Source organism: Gopherus flavomarginatus, chromosome 12 (assembly GCF_025201925.1).
Source record: "Gopherus flavomarginatus isolate rGopFla2 chromosome 12, rGopFla2.mat.asm, whole genome shotgun sequence".
NCBI classification, from domain to species: Eukaryota; Metazoa; Chordata; order Testudines; family Testudinidae; genus Gopherus; species Gopherus flavomarginatus.
In genome coordinates, this window is record NC_066628.1 from 2,855,456 (window position 1) to 2,874,239 (window position 18,784).

The 18,784-nt window shown below is 66.2% G+C and overlaps 1 protein-coding gene and 1 long non-coding RNA gene across 3 annotated transcripts; one reads left to right on the top strand and one right to left on the bottom strand.

The window, feature by feature from the left end:
* Positions 1-59: 59 nt before the first annotated feature.
* VARS1 (valyl-tRNA synthetase 1) lies at positions 60-18,294 on the bottom strand. Of its 2 annotated transcripts, XM_050920553.1 has the most exons (31): positions 18,249-18,294; positions 14,797-15,185; positions 14,395-14,538; positions 13,620-13,770; positions 13,049-13,212; positions 12,318-12,402; positions 11,062-11,162; positions 10,649-10,776; positions 10,293-10,457; positions 10,081-10,162; positions 9,524-9,643; positions 9,335-9,443; positions 8,751-8,839; positions 8,543-8,633; positions 8,014-8,138; positions 7,460-7,563; positions 6,474-6,632; positions 6,146-6,236; positions 5,665-5,770; positions 5,454-5,524; positions 5,018-5,143; positions 4,804-4,908; positions 4,446-4,514; positions 4,257-4,335; positions 3,540-3,667; positions 3,063-3,218; positions 2,031-2,237; positions 1,609-1,720; positions 1,327-1,502; positions 611-760; positions 60-284 (listed from the first exon to the last, which is right to left on the bottom strand). In XM_050920553.1, the coding sequence occupies exons 2-31, from the start codon at positions 15,154-15,156 to the stop codon at positions 216-218; spliced, it is 3,822 nt and encodes a 1,273-aa protein (XP_050776510.1). In that variant the 5' UTR covers positions 15,157-15,185; positions 18,249-18,294; the 3' UTR covers positions 60-215. The 2 variants fall into 2 exon arrangements, with proteins under 2 accessions (XP_050776510.1, XP_050776509.1); XM_050920552.1 differs by lacking the exon at positions 18,249-18,294 and having other exon boundaries at positions 14,797-15,306.
* On the top strand, positions 15,479-17,665 carry LOC127032935 (uncharacterized). The gene is made up of 3 exons (XR_007768970.1): positions 15,479-16,785; positions 17,006-17,163; positions 17,513-17,665. It is a non-coding gene; the product is annotated as an uncharacterized LOC127032935 (long non-coding RNA).
* Positions 18,295-18,784: the final 490 nt, after the last annotated feature.

The window sequence follows — 18,784 nt, forward strand, 5'->3', positions numbered from 1 at the left end:
CCACCCCCAATCCTGCCTCGGCACCCCTCACGGCGCAGCCCCCACCCCCAAACACCCCAAGGAAGACCTGGGCTTTTCTAAATCGGCAAAATAGTTTAATATCTCCAAAAAAAATAGAGCGGGCAGGGGGAAATCAGAGAGCAGTGGGGTTGGGGATTAAGCCGGCCGTGGGGCAGCCCCCCAGCGGGGGGGAGGGGCTGCGGGGTCCGTCCGTCTCAGATCATCCTCTGGAAAGTCTCCATCGCCTCCGTCACCTTCTGCAGCTCGGTCCGGCTCTGCTGCAGCTGCGGGGGACACGCGGCCGGGGGTGAGGGGGGGACATGCGGCCGGGCCCCCTCCAGCACAGTGCCTTCCCCAGCTTCCCTGCCCAGCCCCCCCATAACACAGGATCCCCTGCTCCCGAGTCCCCCCAACAACCCCTGCCTGGCCCCCCACATCGCAGCACCCCCTTGTCCCCCTGCACAGCATCTCCTCCCTAGCCCCCCAGAACAGCCCCCCACTCGCAGCGCCCCCTAAAGCCCCGAGAAGGAATGGCCCTTCCTGACCCCAGCAGGGGGGCTGCCCTGAGGCATGAGGGTGGGAGCCCCCTGCTGGGGGGACAGCTGGGTACCTTGGCAGCGTCGGACTCCTGGACCTTGGGGGGCACCTTGGTGCCATAATCGGGGGTCTCCATCCGCTCCCGCAGCCGCTCAATCTGCTTCTGCAGCTCGCCCTGCTTCCCAGCCAGCTTGGCGATCTCCTTCTCCGCGTCGATCAGACCCTGGGGGGTGCAGAGCCCTGCCCGTCAGCCGCCCGGACGCCGGGGTCCCGCTCGCTGGGGAGAGGCCCCCGCAGGGCCACCCGGGGTCCCACTCACTGGGGAGAGCCCCCCACAGGGCCACCCGGACGCCGGGGTCCCGCTCGCTGGGGAGAGCCCCCCGCAGGGCCACCCGGGGTCCCACTCACTGGGGAGAGCCCCCCACAGGGCCACCCGGACGCCGGGGTCCCGCTTGCTGGGGAGAGCCCCTCACAGGGCCACCCGGACGCCGGGGTCCCGCTCGCTGGGGAGAGCCCCTCACAGGGCCGTCGCGGACCCTGCTTGCTGGCTGCGGTTCTGTGGGGAGAGCCCCCCTGCAGGGCCGTCCTGGACCCTGATCAATGGGAAGAGTCCCCCGCAGGGCCACCCGGATGCCTGGGTCCTGCCTGCTGGCTTCAGCCGTCTAGGGGAGAACCCCCTCTCCCCCGGACACCTGGGTCCAATCCCCAGCCCAGTCTCCAGCCCCCTAGGGGTGAGAGCCCTGTGCTGCCGGCCCGGACGCCTGGGTCCCAGGTCCCGGCTCCTCTCACCTTGAGCAGCAGGTGGACGGTGCACTTGTCGGAGGCGACGGCCACGGCGCAGCCAGCGGGGGGCGCCTCGCCCGGGCCCAGCACCCGCACCAGGCCGGAGGAGGAGAGGCTGCGGATGTAGGCAGAGCAGCGGCTGGCGGCGTCGGCCGCGCCCGAGTCCAGGCACTGCAGGAAACCTGGAGAGGGGAGGGGGGCGACAAGAGAAAGGTCAGGAGGTGCTGGGAGAGAGGTCAGAGGTCACGGGGTTTGGGGGGGCAGATCCCCCCCCAGGCGGATACCCACAGTCTGCTCTGGTCCGGGTGAGGCTGTAGTCGGCCCGCAGGGAGCGCACGGCACGGACAATGCCCAGCGAGAACTCGACCGAGCCCTCCAGCCCCCCGTCCCGCCAGCAGAACTGGAGCGGAGAGGAGAAGAGAGGAGAGGGTTAACGGTGCCCCTCACTCCCGCCCTGCAGCCCCAGTGTCCCTGCCGCCCCACGGTGACCCTCACTCCCGACCCGCAGCCCCTGCTAGCCCAGCCCCACCCCACCCCCGCCCCACAGCCCTTGTGATCAGCAGCCCCTGGGTCCCCGCCCCTCACTCCCGCCCGGCCGCCCCTGGGTGTCCCCCCCCATGCCCCATGGGTGCCCCTCACTCCTGCTCGGCCGCCCCTGGGTGTCCCCCCCTCGCCCCGCCGGTGCCCCTCACTCCCGCCCGGCCGGTTACCTGCTCGGGGCTGGGGTAAGGGGTGACGCAGATGCTGGGGGGCGCCTGGGGGGCGCGGCGGGGCAGGCGCTGGAAAAGCTCCTCGCTGACGAAGGGCATGAAGGGGGAGAGGAGCCGCAGGCCGGCGTCCAGGCAGGTGTAGAGGGTGCAGCGGGCGGCCGCCACGGCAGCCGCCTCCCCCTCGGCGAACACGGGCTTCAGGCACTCCTGGGGGGAGGGGGCAGGTCAGCGCCAGCGCCCCCTGGGGGGGGACAGGCCCCGTCTCCTAGAGCCTCCCCAGTCCCTGCCCTGGGGCTGGGACCTGGCGTCCCTGGGGGGAACCCCCCCCTCAGCCAGCCACGAGCCGGTGTCCCTGGGGGGGGAAGCCCCATGCCCCATTCCCTGCCCCTCCCCCCAGCCAGCCACGAGCCTGTGTCCCTGGGGGGGGGAGCCCCATGCCCCATTCCCTGCCCCTCTCCCCAGCCAGCCACGAGCCGGCGTCCCTGGGGGGGGGAGCCCCATGCCCCATTCCCTGCCCCTCCCCCCAGCCAGCCACGAGCCGGCGTCCCTGGGGGGGGAGCCCCATGCCCCATTCCCTGCCCCTCCCCCCAGCCAGCCACGAGCCGGCGTCCCTGGGGGGGGAGCCCCATGCCCCATTCCCTGCCCCTCCCCCCAGCCAGCCACGAGCCGGCGTCCCTGGGGGGGGAAGCCCCATGCCCCATTCCCTGCCCCTCCCCCCAGCCAGCCACGAGCCAGTGTCCCTGGGGGGGGAGCCCCATGCCCCATTCCCTGCCCCTCCCCCCAGCCAGCCACGAGCCAGTGTCCCTGGAAGGGGGGAAGGCCCATGCCCCATTCCCTGCCCCTCCCCCCAGCCAGCCACGAGCCAGCGTCCCTGGGGGGGGAGCCCCATGCCCCATTCCCTGCCCCTCCCCCCAGCCAGCCATGCGCCGGTGTCCCTGGAGGGGGGGGAAGGCCCATGCCCCATCTCCCCTGCCCCACACCCCCAGCCAGCCCTGTGCCCAGGAGCCAGCCCCACCCGAGGGCCCCCCTTACCAGGTAGACGTCGCAGAGCTCGTAGAGCCAGAAGCTGTAGATGGCCGTGGTGATGCCCGGGAAGTCGTAGGCCCGGAACCCGGCGTCGCTCAGCTCCACGGCCAGGCTGAGCCGGCTCAGGATCCAGCGATCGATCAGGCTCTCGGCGCCGCTGGGCTACAGCCGGGACGAGACGCTGCTGAGCGGGGAGGGCTGGTGCTGCAGGCAGTGGGGGGCGCCGGGCTGTGGGGCCTCGGCAGGGGGCGCAGGGCGGGGGACAACAGGAGGTGCTAGGCTGTGGGGCCTCGGCAGGGGGCGCAGGGCGGGGGACAAGAAGGGGTGCTGGGCTGTGGGGCCTCGGCAGGGGGCACCAGGTGGGGGACAAGAGGGGGTGCCGGGCCGCAGACTCAGCAGGGGGCCCTGGGCCACGGGGCAGGGGCTCAGCAGGGGGCCCCAGGCGGGGACATAACGGGGCACTGGGCCGCGGGTCCCTCTCACCTCCGGTCCGGGCGGGGGCTGGAACTCGGCCCCCAGGCTGCGGACGGCGAATTTGGTGGCGTTCCAGAGCTTGTTGCAGAAATGGCGGTAGCCCAGGATGCGGTTCACGTCCAGGTTGATGTCACGGCCTGGCGGGCGAGGCAAGGGGGGTGGGGGGGAACGAAGTGGGAATTTGAGTCGTGTTTTCATGAGGCCGACGTTTGCCTCAGTTTCCCTGGGGCTCAGCATGGGAAGAGCTAAGAAGCCAGGGCAAGGCAGGGCCTGGCGGGGTTCACATCTCTGGGGTGGTGCAAATAGGCCACTATATGGCGATCTGAAACTGACCCACGGCAATGGGTGGCCGACCCCCAGCCATCGACATGGGGCAGAGCCAGGCCGCAAGCTGGAGAACGAAAGGGGCAGGACGGTGCTGCAGGGAGAGACACCGGTGCCCTCAGACAGAGAGACGGAGCCAGAGACCAAGAGGGAATTTTCTGTTGTGTTTATGGCACACAGAAGTGCCTCAGTCTCCCTGTGTAGGTTGCACGGCTCCCCCAGGGGTGCCAAAGGGTCCTGGAGTGGTACAGAAGGGGCTGGCTGGGGGCAAACTTAGCCCAGATCAGCCGAGGGGCTGGGGACCTGCGGGGGCAGCCAGGGCTGGGAGCAGGGGGGCCGGCCCAGCCAAGGGGTCCCTCTCTGGCCCCACGGCAGGGCTCTCAGGGGAAGCCGGGAACTCACCCTGGGAGGTGTACGCGCAGAGGGCGAAGCGCAGGGCGTCCGTGCCGCATTCCGGGATCCCAGCAGGGTAATCACTTTTCTGTGAGGATGGAAAGAGGGGATCAAGTCCCAGCCAACGCCATTGTCCCCCCATCACTGCCCCCCACATTCAGCCCCACGGGGTCCCCACTTTCCCCCCAAGCCCCTCACCTGGCCCTGCCTGGCTCGCTCCACCTCGGCCGGCTCCAGGTTGCTCTCCAGGAGCTGCGCATGCAAACCCTGCAGAGGGAGAATGGGTACAGCTAAGGACGGCGCCAACCGGGGACATGGGCCCAGGCTGCTGAGAGCCTGAGCGTTGCCTGGAGAGCCGCGCACCACCCCAGGAATCACCACGGGTTGTTCACTCTGAAACCTACTGATGGACAGCTTCCAGCTAACCCCGCTGTAGGCACAGACGGGAAGCCCCCTGCCGATCCAGGCGGCTATTGGGCTACATGGCAGGGCAAGGGGTTCGGTTACATCTGGGAGGATGGGTTAGGGGGGCCAGACGTCCCCCCCCAGCGGTTACCTCCAGCGTGATACCGCTGATCACATCCAGCGGGTCGATGACGTTGCCTAATGACTTGCTCATTTTCCTGCCATGGGCGTCGCGGACGACGGCATGAAGGTAAACCTGAAACACAGCCAAGTGGGGGGTGTGTGTGTCAGGGTCACCCCGAAGCCCCTGGGTGGGGTTGGGGGGGCTCCGTAATGGCGGGGGGGGCGCCGTGCCCCACTCTGACCTCATGGAAGGGCAGCTTGCCCGTCAGCTTCAGCCCCAGCATGACCATGCGTGCCACCCAGAAGAAGAGGATGTCATGGCCCGTCTCCAGCAGGGTCCCCGGGTAGAAAACCTTCAGGTCTTCACTCTGCCGGGACAGACAGATGGTGACGCGACCGAGCCGGACACCTGGGTCCCATTCCCCAGCCCCAGCCCCAGCCCCACTGGGGTGAGCCCCTGTGCTGCCTTCCCATCTCCCATCCCTCCAGGGGGATGAGCGCCCTGGATGCCTGGGTCCCGTTCTCCAGCCCGGTCTCCACCAACCCCCACAGCTAGGTGTGGTGCCCTGTGCTGCTGACCTGGATGCCTGGGTCCCATTTCCCCCCGCCCCTCCCGGGGTGAGCACCCAGCACCCCTGTCCCGGATGCCTGGGTCCCCTCCCTGCGTCGCAGACTCACGGCGTTGGGCCAGCCGAAGATGGAGAATGGGAAGAGGCCAGAGGAGAACCAGGTGTCCAGGACGTCGTCGTCTGAGAACAAGAGCGATGGAGAGACGGATGGACGTTAGTACAGGAGCCCATGGCACGCGCCAGGCGACCGGCAGGGGGCGCTGTTGTAAAAGCAGCGCCCCCCACACCCGACCTGCAGCCCCAGGACCCCCCCGCCATACCTTGCCGCAGCGAGATCTTGTCCGGGGTCACCCCAAAGGCCTTGGCCGCTTTGTCCTTGGCCTCCTCTTCGCTTCGCCCGCTCACCCAGTATTGGCCGTCCATGTCCTGGGAAGGGAGTTACCAGACGTCAGACCCAGGGCCCATCGACCCCGGCGTCCCACCCTCCTGGCTCAGACCCCTGGGCCCACCGACCCCAGCGTCCTACCCCTCCTGGCTCAGACTCCTGGGCCCATAGACCCCGGTATCCTGCCCCTCCTGGCTCAGATCCAGGGCTCTATCTGGCTCGGTTTCCTCCATTACATAATCATGTTGCAGTGAGTTCCACAGGTTAACATGAATCAAAGCTGAATTCCCTTGTGTCAGTTTGTTTCCTCCTGCTGCCCCCACAATACTGCCCCACACTCATGGTTTTGGGGTGGGCACTGACATAGATTTGTTCCCGTCCCCAAATACTTCCTGGGGTTTCTGTCCCCCCCTCACCTCTCCTGGGGGCACCGAGGGGTCGTCCACGGTGACAAAATAGGCCGGGACGCGGTGGCCCCACCACAGCTGCCGGGAGATGCACCAGTCCCTGGGGGAGAAAATGCCTCAGATGTCACCTGGGATATTACTGCCTCCTTGTGGCAGGGCAGGGTGGATAAAAGATCTACTACCTCTGCTGTACCACAGCCAGGGAGGCAGGGCCTGCAGGGGGGAAGGGAGGCAGGCAGCAGGTTCCAGCTGCGCCAATGCGGAGAGGTGTGTGAAGCAGGTGGATAAAAGCCCTATTATCGTGGCTGCAGCGGAGGGAGCGCCTCCGGGGCCTCACCTGATGTTGTCCATCCACTGGAACCAGGTCTTGCAGTGGAAGGGGGGCAGGATGCGCAGGTCCCCACGGCGCACGGCGTCAGCCGCCCCCCGGGCCAGCCCCTCGCAGCGCACGTACCACTGCGGCTTCAGCAGTGGCTCCACCACGTCCTTTGAGCGGCTGGGGGGTGACAAATAGTCCCTGTGTCCTTCCGCCAGCCCTATCGCTCCCCTCATGGGGCAGCCGTCCGGTGCCCCCCATAGCTTTTATTTTTATTTGAACTAGAACTGGAAGGGACCTTGAAAGGCCATCGAGTCCAGCCCCCTGCCTTCGCTAGCAGGACCAAGGACTGATTTTGCCCCAAATTCCTAAGTAGCCCCCTCAAGGATTGAACTCTTGACCCTGGGTTTAGTGGGCCAATGCTCAAACCACTGAGCCATCCCTCCCCCCAGTATCCCTCAGGAGCCCCCCACACTCAGGGGCCTTCACTTGTGACCCGATGCCCTTCACTTGTGCAAGTGACCCCTCCACGATATCCCTCCGTGCCCCCCAAACTGTCGTCCACGTGCTGATATCCCTCCGCCCATCACACTGATATCCTTCCATGCCCCCCAGAGTCCCCCCTGCTGCCCAAGTGCTGATATCCCTCCGCCCCCTCACAAAGAGTTCCCCCTCCCCGGCATCCACCCCCTTCTTTCTGCACACGTATCCCTCCGCCACCGAGAGCCGCCCTCACCTCTCCTTCAGATATCCAGCCCCCCACATCCTTCCTGATGCACAGATATCCCTCCGCCCCTTGCACCCCGACTCCCTGTATCCTGCCACACCCCGTCCCCCTCCGCATTCAAGCATGGCCCCCTACACCAACAGCCCACCCCTCAAAAGTCCCCCACTGGCCAATCAGCCCCCTCTTCACAGATACCCCTCCGCCTCCCTTAGCGAGCGCTGCTCTAACCCCTGCCCCCCTATGAGGATATCCCTCCGCCCCATCAAAGAGTCCCCCTCACCTGCACACCGGCACTACCATGGGGTTGTCCTTCACTTCCTTGAACAGTCCCTTCTGCTTCAGGGCCTCCAGCACAGCCCCCCGGGCCTCGAACCGCTTCATACCCTGCATTGGGGGAAGCAAGGAGGGTCAGATCCCTGGGGCCCATCCAGCCTGGTATCCCACTTCTCCCACCACAGATCAGACTGCACACCAGGGCCTGTTCAGCCTCATATTATCCCACCTCTGCCACCACGGATCAGAGCCCTGGGGCCCGCCCAATCAAGTATCCCACTACTGCCACCACAGATCAGAGCCCTGGGGCCTGCCCAACAGAGTATCCCACTACTCCCATCACGGATCAGAGCCCTGGGGACCACCCAACCCAGTATCCCACTACTGCCACCACAGATCAGACCCCACACCGGGGCCCATCCAGTCTAGTATCTCCTGCTCTAGATCAGACCTAAGAATTCCCCAGCCCCAGTTTGATGCCCCACTGCTGACACCACCGGTCCAAACCCTGGACCCATCCAGCACAGTATCCACCCCCCAGCCCGCTGGTCCCTCCCATACCAGGAAGGGGGGAGGTACATTGATGAGGCACCCGCTGTCGTCGATGATGGTGACGTAGTCCAGGCCGTGGCGCTGCCCCACCTCATAGTCGTTGTGGTCGTGGGCCGGGGTGATCTTCACTGCACCTGGGGGCGGTGGGGGGAGCAGGTGTCAGACATGCCTCGTGATTCACTGCAGCCTGGGGGCCCCTCCCCTTTCACCCCCAGCCTCACTCCACTCCCCAGGCACTGACCTCACCAAGACCCCACCCACAACCCTGGGACCTGCCCCTGGCCCTGTATTCACTCCATGCCCCATAGCCCTTCCCATGATTCTGGGCCCCACCCCAAGTCACTCCACCCCCCTTCACTTCCCTTGGCTGGGCCCCTCCTGTGTTTCACATCACACCTCCCTAGGCCCCGCCCCCATTCACTAGATCCTGGTCCCATTGGCTCCTTTGTCAGGTCCCGCCCCCACTCCATTAGGCCCCTCCTCTCCTCCCTTTTCCCTCTTAGGCCCCGCCTCTGCCCTAGGCCCCGCCCCCACGTACCAGTCCCGAAGCCCATGTCCACGAAGTCGTCGCAGACGATGGGCATGCGCCGCCCGGTGAAGGGGTGCAGGACGTGCTTCCCATGGAGATGCTGGAACGGGGAGCAGACGAGGGGGTCACTTGGGGGACCCCAAAACCAGACAACCCCGGGGTCACTCAGCAACCCCCTCCCTCCCCAACTCACACGCTCCCCACCCACGGCAGGTACCTGGTAGCGGGGGTCCTGCGGATGCACCGCCACGGCCGTGTCCCCCAGCATGGTCTCCACCCGCGTCGTCGCCACGACAACCTCCTCGTCTGTGGGGAGAGTGTCAAATGGTGAGACTCCCCCCAAGTAAGCCCCACCCCCACCCCGGATCAGAACCGGCGCCCTCTACAGGGGACAGGCCCCATTCCCTGCCCCACCGGATCAGAACCGGTGCCCTCTACAGGGGACAGGCCCCATTCCCTGCCCCACCGGATCAGAACCAGTGCCCCCTACAGGGGACAGGCCCCATGCCCCATTCCCTGCCCCTCCCCGACCTGGATCAGAACTGGTGCCCACTACAGGAGACAGGCCCCGTGCCCCATTCCCTGTCCACCTCTGCCCAGGATCAGAACCGGCGCCCCCTACGGGGGACAGGACCCGTGCCCCATTCCCTGCCCAGGATCAAAACCGGCGCTCCCTACAGGGGACAGGCCCTGTGCTCCTTTCCCTGCCCCCCTAAGCCAGGCAGTCCCCACCCTGGGGCCAGATCGGAGGGAAAAGGCCCCATGTCCTGTTCCCTGCCCCATCCCCCTCCCTGGCCCTACCTGAGTCCTCGAGCTTGTAGGCGAATGACACCAGCACCCCAAATTCCACCTTGTCCTTGTACCCGGGGACGGGCAGGAGGGTCCGGCCGGACAGCTCCTTCTTATCCACCTGAGAGAGGGGAAGCCGAGACGTCACCGACCCTCCCGCAAGCCCCTCTAGCTGGACCACCCAGATCCCCTCACACACACCTCAATGTCGGAGATGGCAGAGTGCAGGGTGCAGGACCAGTTGACCAGGCGTTTGCTGCGGTAAATTACCCCCTCCTCGTGCAGCCGGATGAAGGCTTCCTGCACAGCGTAGGACAGTTTCTGCGGAGGAGCAAGAGGAGAGGTGAGATCCCTGCCGGAGAGACGTCGGACCACACATCCCCGTGTCTTGCACCCCGCACTGCCACCCAGGGAGGGAGATTCTCCTACGTGTGAAGCAAGTTCCCACGGGGCCGGCTCTGACCCACATCGCCCCAGTGTGACCTCTGACTGCCCCAGGGATGGGAATCATGGGATGTTCCCTACATTGGGGGTGTGGGGGCACGCCACTGCACACGGCAGAACTGGGGAAAGGCGAGCGGGGTGATAGGAGCTGCATGGACCCACCTCTGGGGCCAGATGGGAGCCGGCGCCCCCTAGAGGGGACAGGTCCCTGCCCCATTCCCCACCCCCCGAGCCAGCCAGTCCCCACCCTGGGGCCGGATGGGAGCCGGCGCCCCCTAGAGAGGACAGGCCCCACGGCGCACGGCAGAGCGTACCGGATCCATCGTGAAGCAGGCTCTATCCCAGTCCATGGACGATCCGAGCTTCCTGAGCTGATGGTAGATCCTGTCGCCCTTCCTGTGGGGAGACGGAGGAGAATCAGGGCGGCGCTAGAGGGTGCTGTGCTGCAGGGGGCTCTCCCCTGGCAGCCGAGGCAGCGATAGGGGGCTGTGCTCTGGGGTGGGGACACCTCAATCCCGGCACTCACTCGTTCTTCCATTTCCAGACCTCGCGGACGAACGCCTCCCGGCCCAGGTCGTGCCGCGTCTGCCCCCGCTCCCGCCACAGCTTCTTTTCCACCACCACCTGCGTGGCGATGCCGGCGTGGTCACAGCCCGGGTTCCACAGCGTCGTCTCGCCGCGCATCCGGTGCCTGCCGGGATGTCATAGCCAGGGTGAGGGGCACCAGCAGGGCTGCGGGGAGCCCTGGGGGCTGCGGGTCGGGAGTGAGGGGCACCAGCAGGGCTGCAGGGAGCCCTGGGGGCTGCGGGTCGGGAGTGAGGGGCACCAGCAGGGCTGCGGGGAGCCCTGGGGGCTGTGGGGTGGGCATGGGGGGCGTCTCACCAGCGGGTCAGGGCGTCCTGGATGGCGTTGGTGAGCGCGTGGCCCAGGTGCAGCGAGCCGGTGACGTTGGGGGGTGGGATGCACATCATGAAGAGCCCTTTGGGGTTCGGCTCCGAGACGCGCTGCCGCTGGGGGAAGCAGGGGGAGAGTCAGACTGTGTGTCAGAACTCCCGCACTGCCCCCAGAGGGTGAGTCCGTGAGAGCACACGAGGCTGAGATTTGGGAGGCCAAGGCTGGTTTCGGTTCGGCGGCACCCAAAATAGCCCCAAACCTGGGTCAGCGCCCCCTGCTGGAGGGGACGAGCCCTGCCCTGGGTGTCTTATCCCCCCTTCTGCTCCCACACACAGGGGCAATTCCTGTTATCTGAGGGCCACTCAATTCCAGCCTCGGGCCCCTGCCCAGCCCCCGCTCACCCCGTACTCAGGTTTGAAGAAGCCCTGGCTTTCCCACCACGGGTACCAGGCTGCCTCCACGTACTGCGGGCTGTAGGCGTCGGGCATGGGGCCAGTCACGTCTGCAGGGGAAGGAGAAAGAGGCCTGAGCAGGAATCCCCCAGGGTCCTGATCCGCACCCCCCCATGCACATCAGAGCAGTGATTGGAGACGAATAGGCCAACGTCTCTCACCGTTAACCAGCCAGTCATCGGTCAGCCGCCGTCGCCAGGCAGCCCGGCTCCAGAGCCCGAGATGTTCAGCATGAGCTGTCAGTCCGGCTGTTCGTCTGTTTGGCCATCCTCAACAACCCATGCCTCCAACAACACAACCATCCATCCACCCAATAACCCCCCTGCAAACCAAGCACCCCCCAATCCATCCCAACCACCCAAAAACCAACCAGCCCCTCAACAACCCACCTGCCCCCCAAACAACCCACCCACGCCCCGAACCAGCGAACCCCCCCAGCAACCCAGCTATCCATCCATCAACACTATCAATCCACCCAACAACTCCCCCAAACCATCTACCACACCCCCACCTTGAATCAGGCCGAACAACCAAGATCTCCAAGCCATTCGCTCGCCGACGAGCCGGCTGGGCCCCGTGAGGCCCCCGGGCGAAGGAGCCATCTCCCCAGCCCAGAGCCGGAGCCTGGTTCTGAAAACCGCGCGAAACCCCCCATCCGGCACCCCCTCCACGTCTGAACCCAAAAGGGAATTTTTGACCGATCAGCTGCTCGGCCAGTCACCCCGCACCCGCCACCATCACCCGCCCATCACCCAGCCCTAACCAACCAGTGACCAGAAACCAGCCACCATAGCCAATCAACTCTCCATGACCACCAACCAATCAGTTGGCCATAGCCGGCTGCTTTAGCCAATCACCAGCCATCACACCCAACCACCTACCCACTATTGACAACCAATCGCCAGTGACCAGACGTCAGTCGCTTCCAACCAGTCACTCACCAGCAACCAACCAGATCCCAACCTCTACCTAACCAGCAGCCATCAGCCAATCCCCAACTGCCACCAAGCCACACCCCTACGACACCAATTGGGGCGGGGCAGAGGGGAGCTCCGCCTCCACTGCTGGCTCCGCCTCCCACTGCTGGCAGCATCCCTCAACCCCACCAGCTGAGACCAGCAGCAACCTCCCTTTTGCTGTGGGGGGGCCCCTGGTGCTGAGCAGCCCCCCCAAATCGCAGCCCAAATGCCTCCCCCCCCCAGTACCTTTCTTCTCCCCCGGGCGCGTGGGGGTGTCGTAGGTCAGAACCCCGGGATCTTTCTTCTCCTTCTTCTCAGCTTTTGCTTTCTTCTGGCTCCCACGGAAAGGAGAGAAGAAAAGAGAAAGGACGTGTAATGCTGCCCTTCGCCACGGGGGGCGCTGTGCTGCAGGGAGCGAGGTGGGGGGCAGCAGGAGGCGCCAGCATGTTCACTGCAGAACCCTTGTACTTCTCCCCCGAAGATTTGGGGTGGGAACCCCGGCGTCCTGGCCAGGCCCCAACTTGGCTGACTCGATTGAGCCCTCGCTAAAACACAGCCTGTAATTTCAAAACAGCTATAGGGTCCCCTGTCCCCTTCCAAACTCTTGTGCGGCGTTCCACACTGCTGTTCCCCAGCTGCCCCACCCCAGAGCTGGCTGCATCTCAGCACCGGGCAGGCCATCCCCAGGCAGTGTTCCACACAGCTGTTCCCCAGCCACCCTGCCCCAGAGCTGGCTGCATCTCAGCACCGGACAGGCCATCCCCAGGCAACATTCCACGCAGCTGTTCCCCAGCCACCTGCCCCAGAGCTGGCTGCATCTCAGGAACGGGCAGGCCATCCTCAGGTGTTCCACGCAGCTGTTTCCCAGCCGCCCCACCCCAGAGTTGGCTGCATCTCAGCACAGGCCATCCTCAGGCAGCATTCCAGGCAGCTGTTCCTCAGCCACCCCATCCTAGAGCTGGCCGGATTTCCCTCACCTCCCCCTGCTGCTGTTGGCTTTTCTCCTTCTTCTGCTGGAATTTCTCCAGCTTCTCTTTCTTCTTCGCCTCTTTCTTCAGCTGAGAGGCGCTCTTGATCGGGGCCTCCCCAGAGCCAGGAGCTGACCCTGCTGCTGGTCCCATCTCTGCAGGCACCACAGGCTCTGGGGTGTGGGAGAAAAATCAGGCTAGACTGGACCCATGAGCCTATCTAGCACAGTATCCCATGGCTACCACCATGAACCTCACCTGTGGGTCAAGCCAGCCAGGTATCCCCCCAATTCCCCCAGATCACATCAGTGGGCCCAGCCCCCAGATCAGATCAATGGGCTTATCCAAGCCGGTACCCCCATCCCAGTCCTACCCCCAATCAGACCCATAGGCCCATCCAGGCTGGTATCTCGCCCCCACCACCATGAATCTGAGCCCTGGGTCAATCCAGCCCAGTATCCCCTGTAATATCCAGTAGCAGGGAGTTCCGCAGGCCACTGCGAAGCCAACGCAGCAGGGGCATTGCAGGTGAAGGAGGCTTGAAAGGGGGTGCTCTGGGCGGGTGTTGGGGGTCACTTACCCTGCGTCTTCGGTTTGGGGGCATCACCCCCACGCGCCTGCTCACACAGCTTCACCGGCCCCAGCACGGCCTGAAACTGGGGCTGGTTGACACAAGTCAGGAACCAGCGCGTGACGTTGGGGTAAACAGCCCGGCTCGGGGGATCCAGCACCTGGGGAAAGACCACGAGAGATTGGGGGAGGGGGGAACCATTATTGGTATGGGGGACATGGGAGATACCATTATTGAAACAGGGGATAGGGAGAAGAAAATTAGGAGATACCAATATTATTCCGGGGTGGAGGAGTGAAAAGAAATCCTTAGAAAAGGGGAGAGAGAAGATACCATTATTGGAGAAGGGGGCAATATCAGGAAAAACCATTATTGGAATTGAGCGGGGAGAAGATACCATAACTCAGACTCAGGAGGGGAGGGGAATATCAGGCAATACCATCATTGGAATTGAGGGGGGAGAAGATACCACTATTGAAATTGGAGAAGGGAGACACTACTATTGACAATAAAGGTGGTGGGGTGGACACAAGATGAGTTCCCAACCAAAACTGACCTTCCAGTCCCACACACAGACTGTGCCAAGTCCCCCCCACCCCCACGATGTCCTAATGGAAACCCCACCTGCTCCCCAGTGTGTGGGGGAGAGGGTGGGGGTATCTTGCCTTCTCAGTCCCCCCCCGCCACATTTCCTATTTTTCCCCCAGTGCACCCCCCACCTCCACCCAGCAGCTGGGAGAATGGGTCGTGGAGGGCGGGGCCACAGGGGAGCTGGGGCACCCACGTATTTGTAAGGCAGCAGCAAGGCACAGGCCACGGTCACGTCCGCCAGCGTCACAGCCTCAGCCGCCAGGTACGTGCGCAGCTTCAGGTGCCCGTCCAGCACGGCCAGCGCCTGGTGCAGCTCAGCCACCGCCCGCTCCACCACCTGAGAAGGCAGAGAGACACACGCCAGGGTAATGCAACAGACGCAGGACCCAGGAGTCCTGGCTTCTCCCCCCCTCGCTGTAACCACTAGACAACACTCCCCTCCCTGAGAACTCAGGAGTCTGGGCTCTGCCCATCCCCCCAACCACTAGACCCCGCTCCCCTCCCGGAGAACCCAGGAGTCCTAGTTCTCCCCTCACCCTCTAATAACTAGACCCCGCTCCCCTCGCTGAGAACCCAGGAGTCCGGGCGATCTCACCTGCTTGCTCTGCTCCACCAGACCCAGGGCGGAGAAGGCGGCTGCGCATGCGGCAGGGGCAATCTCCCCTTCAGCGTAGCTCACCCACTGCTGCACCAGCGCGCACCCCGCTGGCCCCTGCCCCCTCAGCCGCTCCGGGCACAGGAGATGAGCCACGGCGGCCGGGCCCGAGACCCAGACCCCCGGCCGGCTCTCCAATGCCGGCAGCTTGGGCAGGGGGCACGAGGCAGGGGGCTGCAGGGGAAGCCCCTGCTCGGGCAGCTCCACCACCTCGGGCAGCGTGGGGGCATAGTGGGCTGCGATCAGCACCCGGTGGTTCTGGAAATTTTCCGGGTGCGGGGAGAGGTACAGGGTGGGCATGGCGAGGGCTGAGCACCCTGAAGACAGACCTGGGGACGGAGAGACAGAGTTGGTGAGCCAAGAGGCCTTTCCCCTGCAGGGGGCACCAGTTTCCATCTGCCCCAGGGCAGGGACTGGCTGGCTCAGGGGGGCGGGGAATGGGGCAGGGTCCTGTCCCCTTTGGGGGGTGCCAGCTCCCACCCGGCCCCAGGGTGGGGACTGACTGGCTCAGGGGGGCAGGGACTTGTCCCCTTTGGGGGGAACCAGCTCCCATCCAACCCCAGGGCGGGGACTGGCTGGCTCAGGGGGGCAGGGAATGGGGCAGGGGCCTGTCCCCTTTGGGGGGCGCCAGCTCCCATCCGGCCCCAGGGCAGGGCCTGGCTGGCTCAGGAGGGCAGGGAGTGAGGCAGGGGCCTGTCCCCTCTAGGGGGCGCCGGCTCCCACCCGGCCCCAGGGCAGGGACTGGCTGGCTCAGGGGGGCACGGAATGGGGCAGGGTCCTGTCCCCTCTGGGGGGCACCAGCTCCCATCCGGCCCCAGGGCGGGGACTGGCTGGCTCGGGGGGGGGGGGGAATGGGGCAGGGGCCTGTCCCCTCTGGGGGGCACCAGCTCCCATCCGGCCCCAGGGCGGGGACTGGCTGGCTCAGGGGGGCAGGGAATGGGGCAGGGGCCTGTCCCCTCTAGGGGGCGCCGGCTCCCACCCGGCCCCAGGGGAGGGACTGGCTGGCTCAGGGGGCGGGGAATGGGGCAGGGGCCTGTCCCCTCTAGGGGGCGCTGGCTCCCACCCGGCCCCAGGGCGGGGACTGGCTGGCTCAGGGGGGCAGGGAATGGGGCAGGGGCCTGTCCCCTTTGGGGGGCGCCAGCTCCCACCCGGCCCCAGGGCGGGGACTGGCTGGCTCAGGGGGCGGGGAATGGGGCAGGGGCCTGTCCCCTCTGGGGGGCGCCGGCTCCCATCCGGCCCCAGGGCGGGGACTGGCTGGCTCAGGGGGCAGGGAATGGGGCAGGGGCCTGTCCCCTCTAGGGGGCGCCGGCTCCCATCCGGCCCCAGGGCGGGGACTGGCTGGCTCAGGGGGCGGGGAATGGGGCAGGGGCCTGTCCCCTCTAGGGGGCGCCAGCTCCCACCCGGCCCCAGGGCAGGGACTGGCTGGCTCAGGGGGGCAGGGAATGGGGCAGGGGCCTGTCCCCTCTAGGGGGCACTGGCTCCAACCTGGCCCCGGTGCTTGGCCCTGACACCGGCTGGGCTGATGCAATCCCAGCGCCTGGACCCGCCTCCGAGAATCCTCCCCCTGGGGCGGGGCAGGGCCAAGGGAGCTGTCACGGGGGGGGGAGGCGATCCAAGCAAACCCCCCCCCCCCCCGCCCCAGCCAATGGCCCTAGGTACCCAGCCCCATCACCACCCCCCAACCACAGGATGGACCACAGGCAGCTCAGAGGGAGGTAGACGGGGGTATGAACTGGGGACGGGAAGGTGCAACTAAGGGGATCATTTGGGGAGACAGGAGGGGCTGGGGAGGGAAGGGGTGTTAGGCCAGGGAGGTGGGGGGCTGGGAGGTGTCCGGGCTGGGTGCTGTGTGGCGGGGGCGAGGACAGAGCAGATGTGGGGTAGGGGAGGTGCAGGGTGTGTTTGGGGCGGGAGGGCTAGGACAGGGAGGTGGGGGGCTGGGAGATCTGTGGGGCAGGGGATGTCAGGGCTGGTCGGCTGTGGGGCAGAAGGTAGTGTGGGGACTGTGGGGATTAGGACACGGAGGTGGGGGGCTGGGAGATCTGTGGGGCAGGGGGTGTCGGTGCTGGTCAGCTGTGGGGCAGGAGGTAGTGGGGGGGGCTGTGGGGCAGGAGATAGTGTAGGAGGCTGTGGGGATTAGGACAGGGAGATGCAGGGCTGGCAGATCTACGGGGCAGGGGGTGTCAGGGCTGATCGGCTGTGGGGCAGGAGGTAGTGGGGGGGCTGTGGGGATTAGGACAGGGAGGTGCGGGGCTGGCAGATCTATGGGGCAGGGGGTGTCAGGGCTGGTCGGCTGTGGGGCAGGAGGTAGTGGGGGGGCTGTGGGGATTAGGACAGGGAGGTGGGGGGCTGGGAGATCTATGGGGCAGGGGTGTCAGGCTGTGGGGCAGGAGGTAGTGTAGGGGGCTGTGGGGATTAGGACAGGGAGGTGGGGAGCTGGCAGATCTATGGGGCAGGGGGTGTCAGGCTGTGGGGCAGGAGGTAGTGTAGGGGGCTGTGGAGATTAGGACAGGGAGGTGGGGGGGCTGGGGGATCTATGGGGCAGGGGCGTCAGGCTGTGGGGCAGGAGGTAGTGTAGGGGGCTGTGGGGATTAGGACAGGCAGGTGGGGGGCTGGGAGATCTATGGGGCAGGGGTGTCAGGCTGTGGGGCAGGAGGTAGTGTAGGGGACTGTGGGGATTAGGACAGGGAGGTGCGGGGCTGGGAGATCTATGGGGCAGGGGGTGTCAGGGCTGGTCGGCTGTGGGGCAGGAGGTAGTGGGGGGACTGTGGGGATTAGGACAGGCAGGTGGGGGGCTGGGAGATCTATGGGGCAGGGGTGTCAGACTGTGGGGCAGGAGGTAGTGGGGGGCTGTGGGGATTAGGACAGGGAGGTGGGGGGCTGGGAGATCTATGGGGCAGGGGTGTCAGGCTGTGGAGCAGGAGGTAGTGTAGGGGGCTGTGGGGATTAGGACAGGGAGGTGCGGGGCTGGGAGATCTATGGGGCAGGGGGTGTCAGGCTGTGGGGCAGGAGGTAGTGGGGGGCTGTGGGGATTAGGACAGGGAGGTGGGGGGCTGGGAGATCTATGGGGCAGGGGTGTCAGGCTGTGGGGCAGGAGGTAGTGTAGGGGGCTGTGGGGATTAGGACAGGGAGGTGCGGGGCTGGGAGATCTATGGGGCAGGGGCGTCAGGCTGTGGGACAGGAGGTAGTGTAGGGGGCTGTGGGGATTAGGACAGGGAGGTGCGGGGCTGGGAGATCTATGGGGCAGGGGGTGTCAGGCTGTGGGGCAGGAGGTAGTGGGGGGGCTGTGGGGATTAGGACAGGCAGGTGGGGGGCTGGGAGATCTATGGGGCAGGGGGTGTCGGTGCTGGGGGGCGGGGTTCTATGGGGCGGACACTCCAGCCCCCCGGTACCTGAGCTCCCGGCAGCTGCTCCCGGCCCCACGTGTCTCCGCCTTTGGCTGATCCCGCCTGCAGGACCCGCCCCGGGCTGCCCGCGGCGCCGCCTGATCCCAGCGACCCCCGCGCCAGCTGCCCCCCGGCCCCCGGCCCGCGCTGCGCAGGTCAGCCCGAGACCCCGGGGACGCCCCCAGCCCCACGCCGCACTAGCTCAGCCGAGGGGCGAGCTATTTCTGGTCAGGCACCTGCCGAGCCAGCCCCAGCCGGGGTCCTCGGCCTCTCGACTGGCAATTGACGAACCATAGAGCGCTATGTGCCGGTGGAGAGAGCGGCCGACTCACGCTCCCTACAGCAGGAAAAGGCCATAGAGAGGGACAGCGCTGGGGAGCCTCCCCTGGTGGCGGGAGTGAGTCACTTCAGCTCAGTGTATCGTGCCTGGCGCTACAGGGCAGGGATTGGGGGTGACCAGTGGGGTGGGGAGGAGAAATGGGGGCTGGGGCAGGAGATCCAGCCCAGCATGGGGAGGGAAATTTCTATTGAACCTCAGAGGG

Coding starts and splice junctions, on each gene's coding strand:
- VARS1 (XM_050920552.1), bottom strand. CDS start 15,252: ATGGAAACTGGTGCCCCCTGCAGGGGAAAGGCCTCTTGGCTCACCAAC. Junction 4,909..5,017: donor GCAAGCTGCCCTTCCATGAG/GTCAGAGTGGGG, acceptor GCTGTGTTTCAG/GTTTACCTTCATGCCGTCGT. Junction 761..1,326: donor CCGTCCACCTGCTGCTCAAG/GTGAGAGGAGCC, acceptor TGCACCCCCCAG/GGTCTGATCGACGCGGAGAA.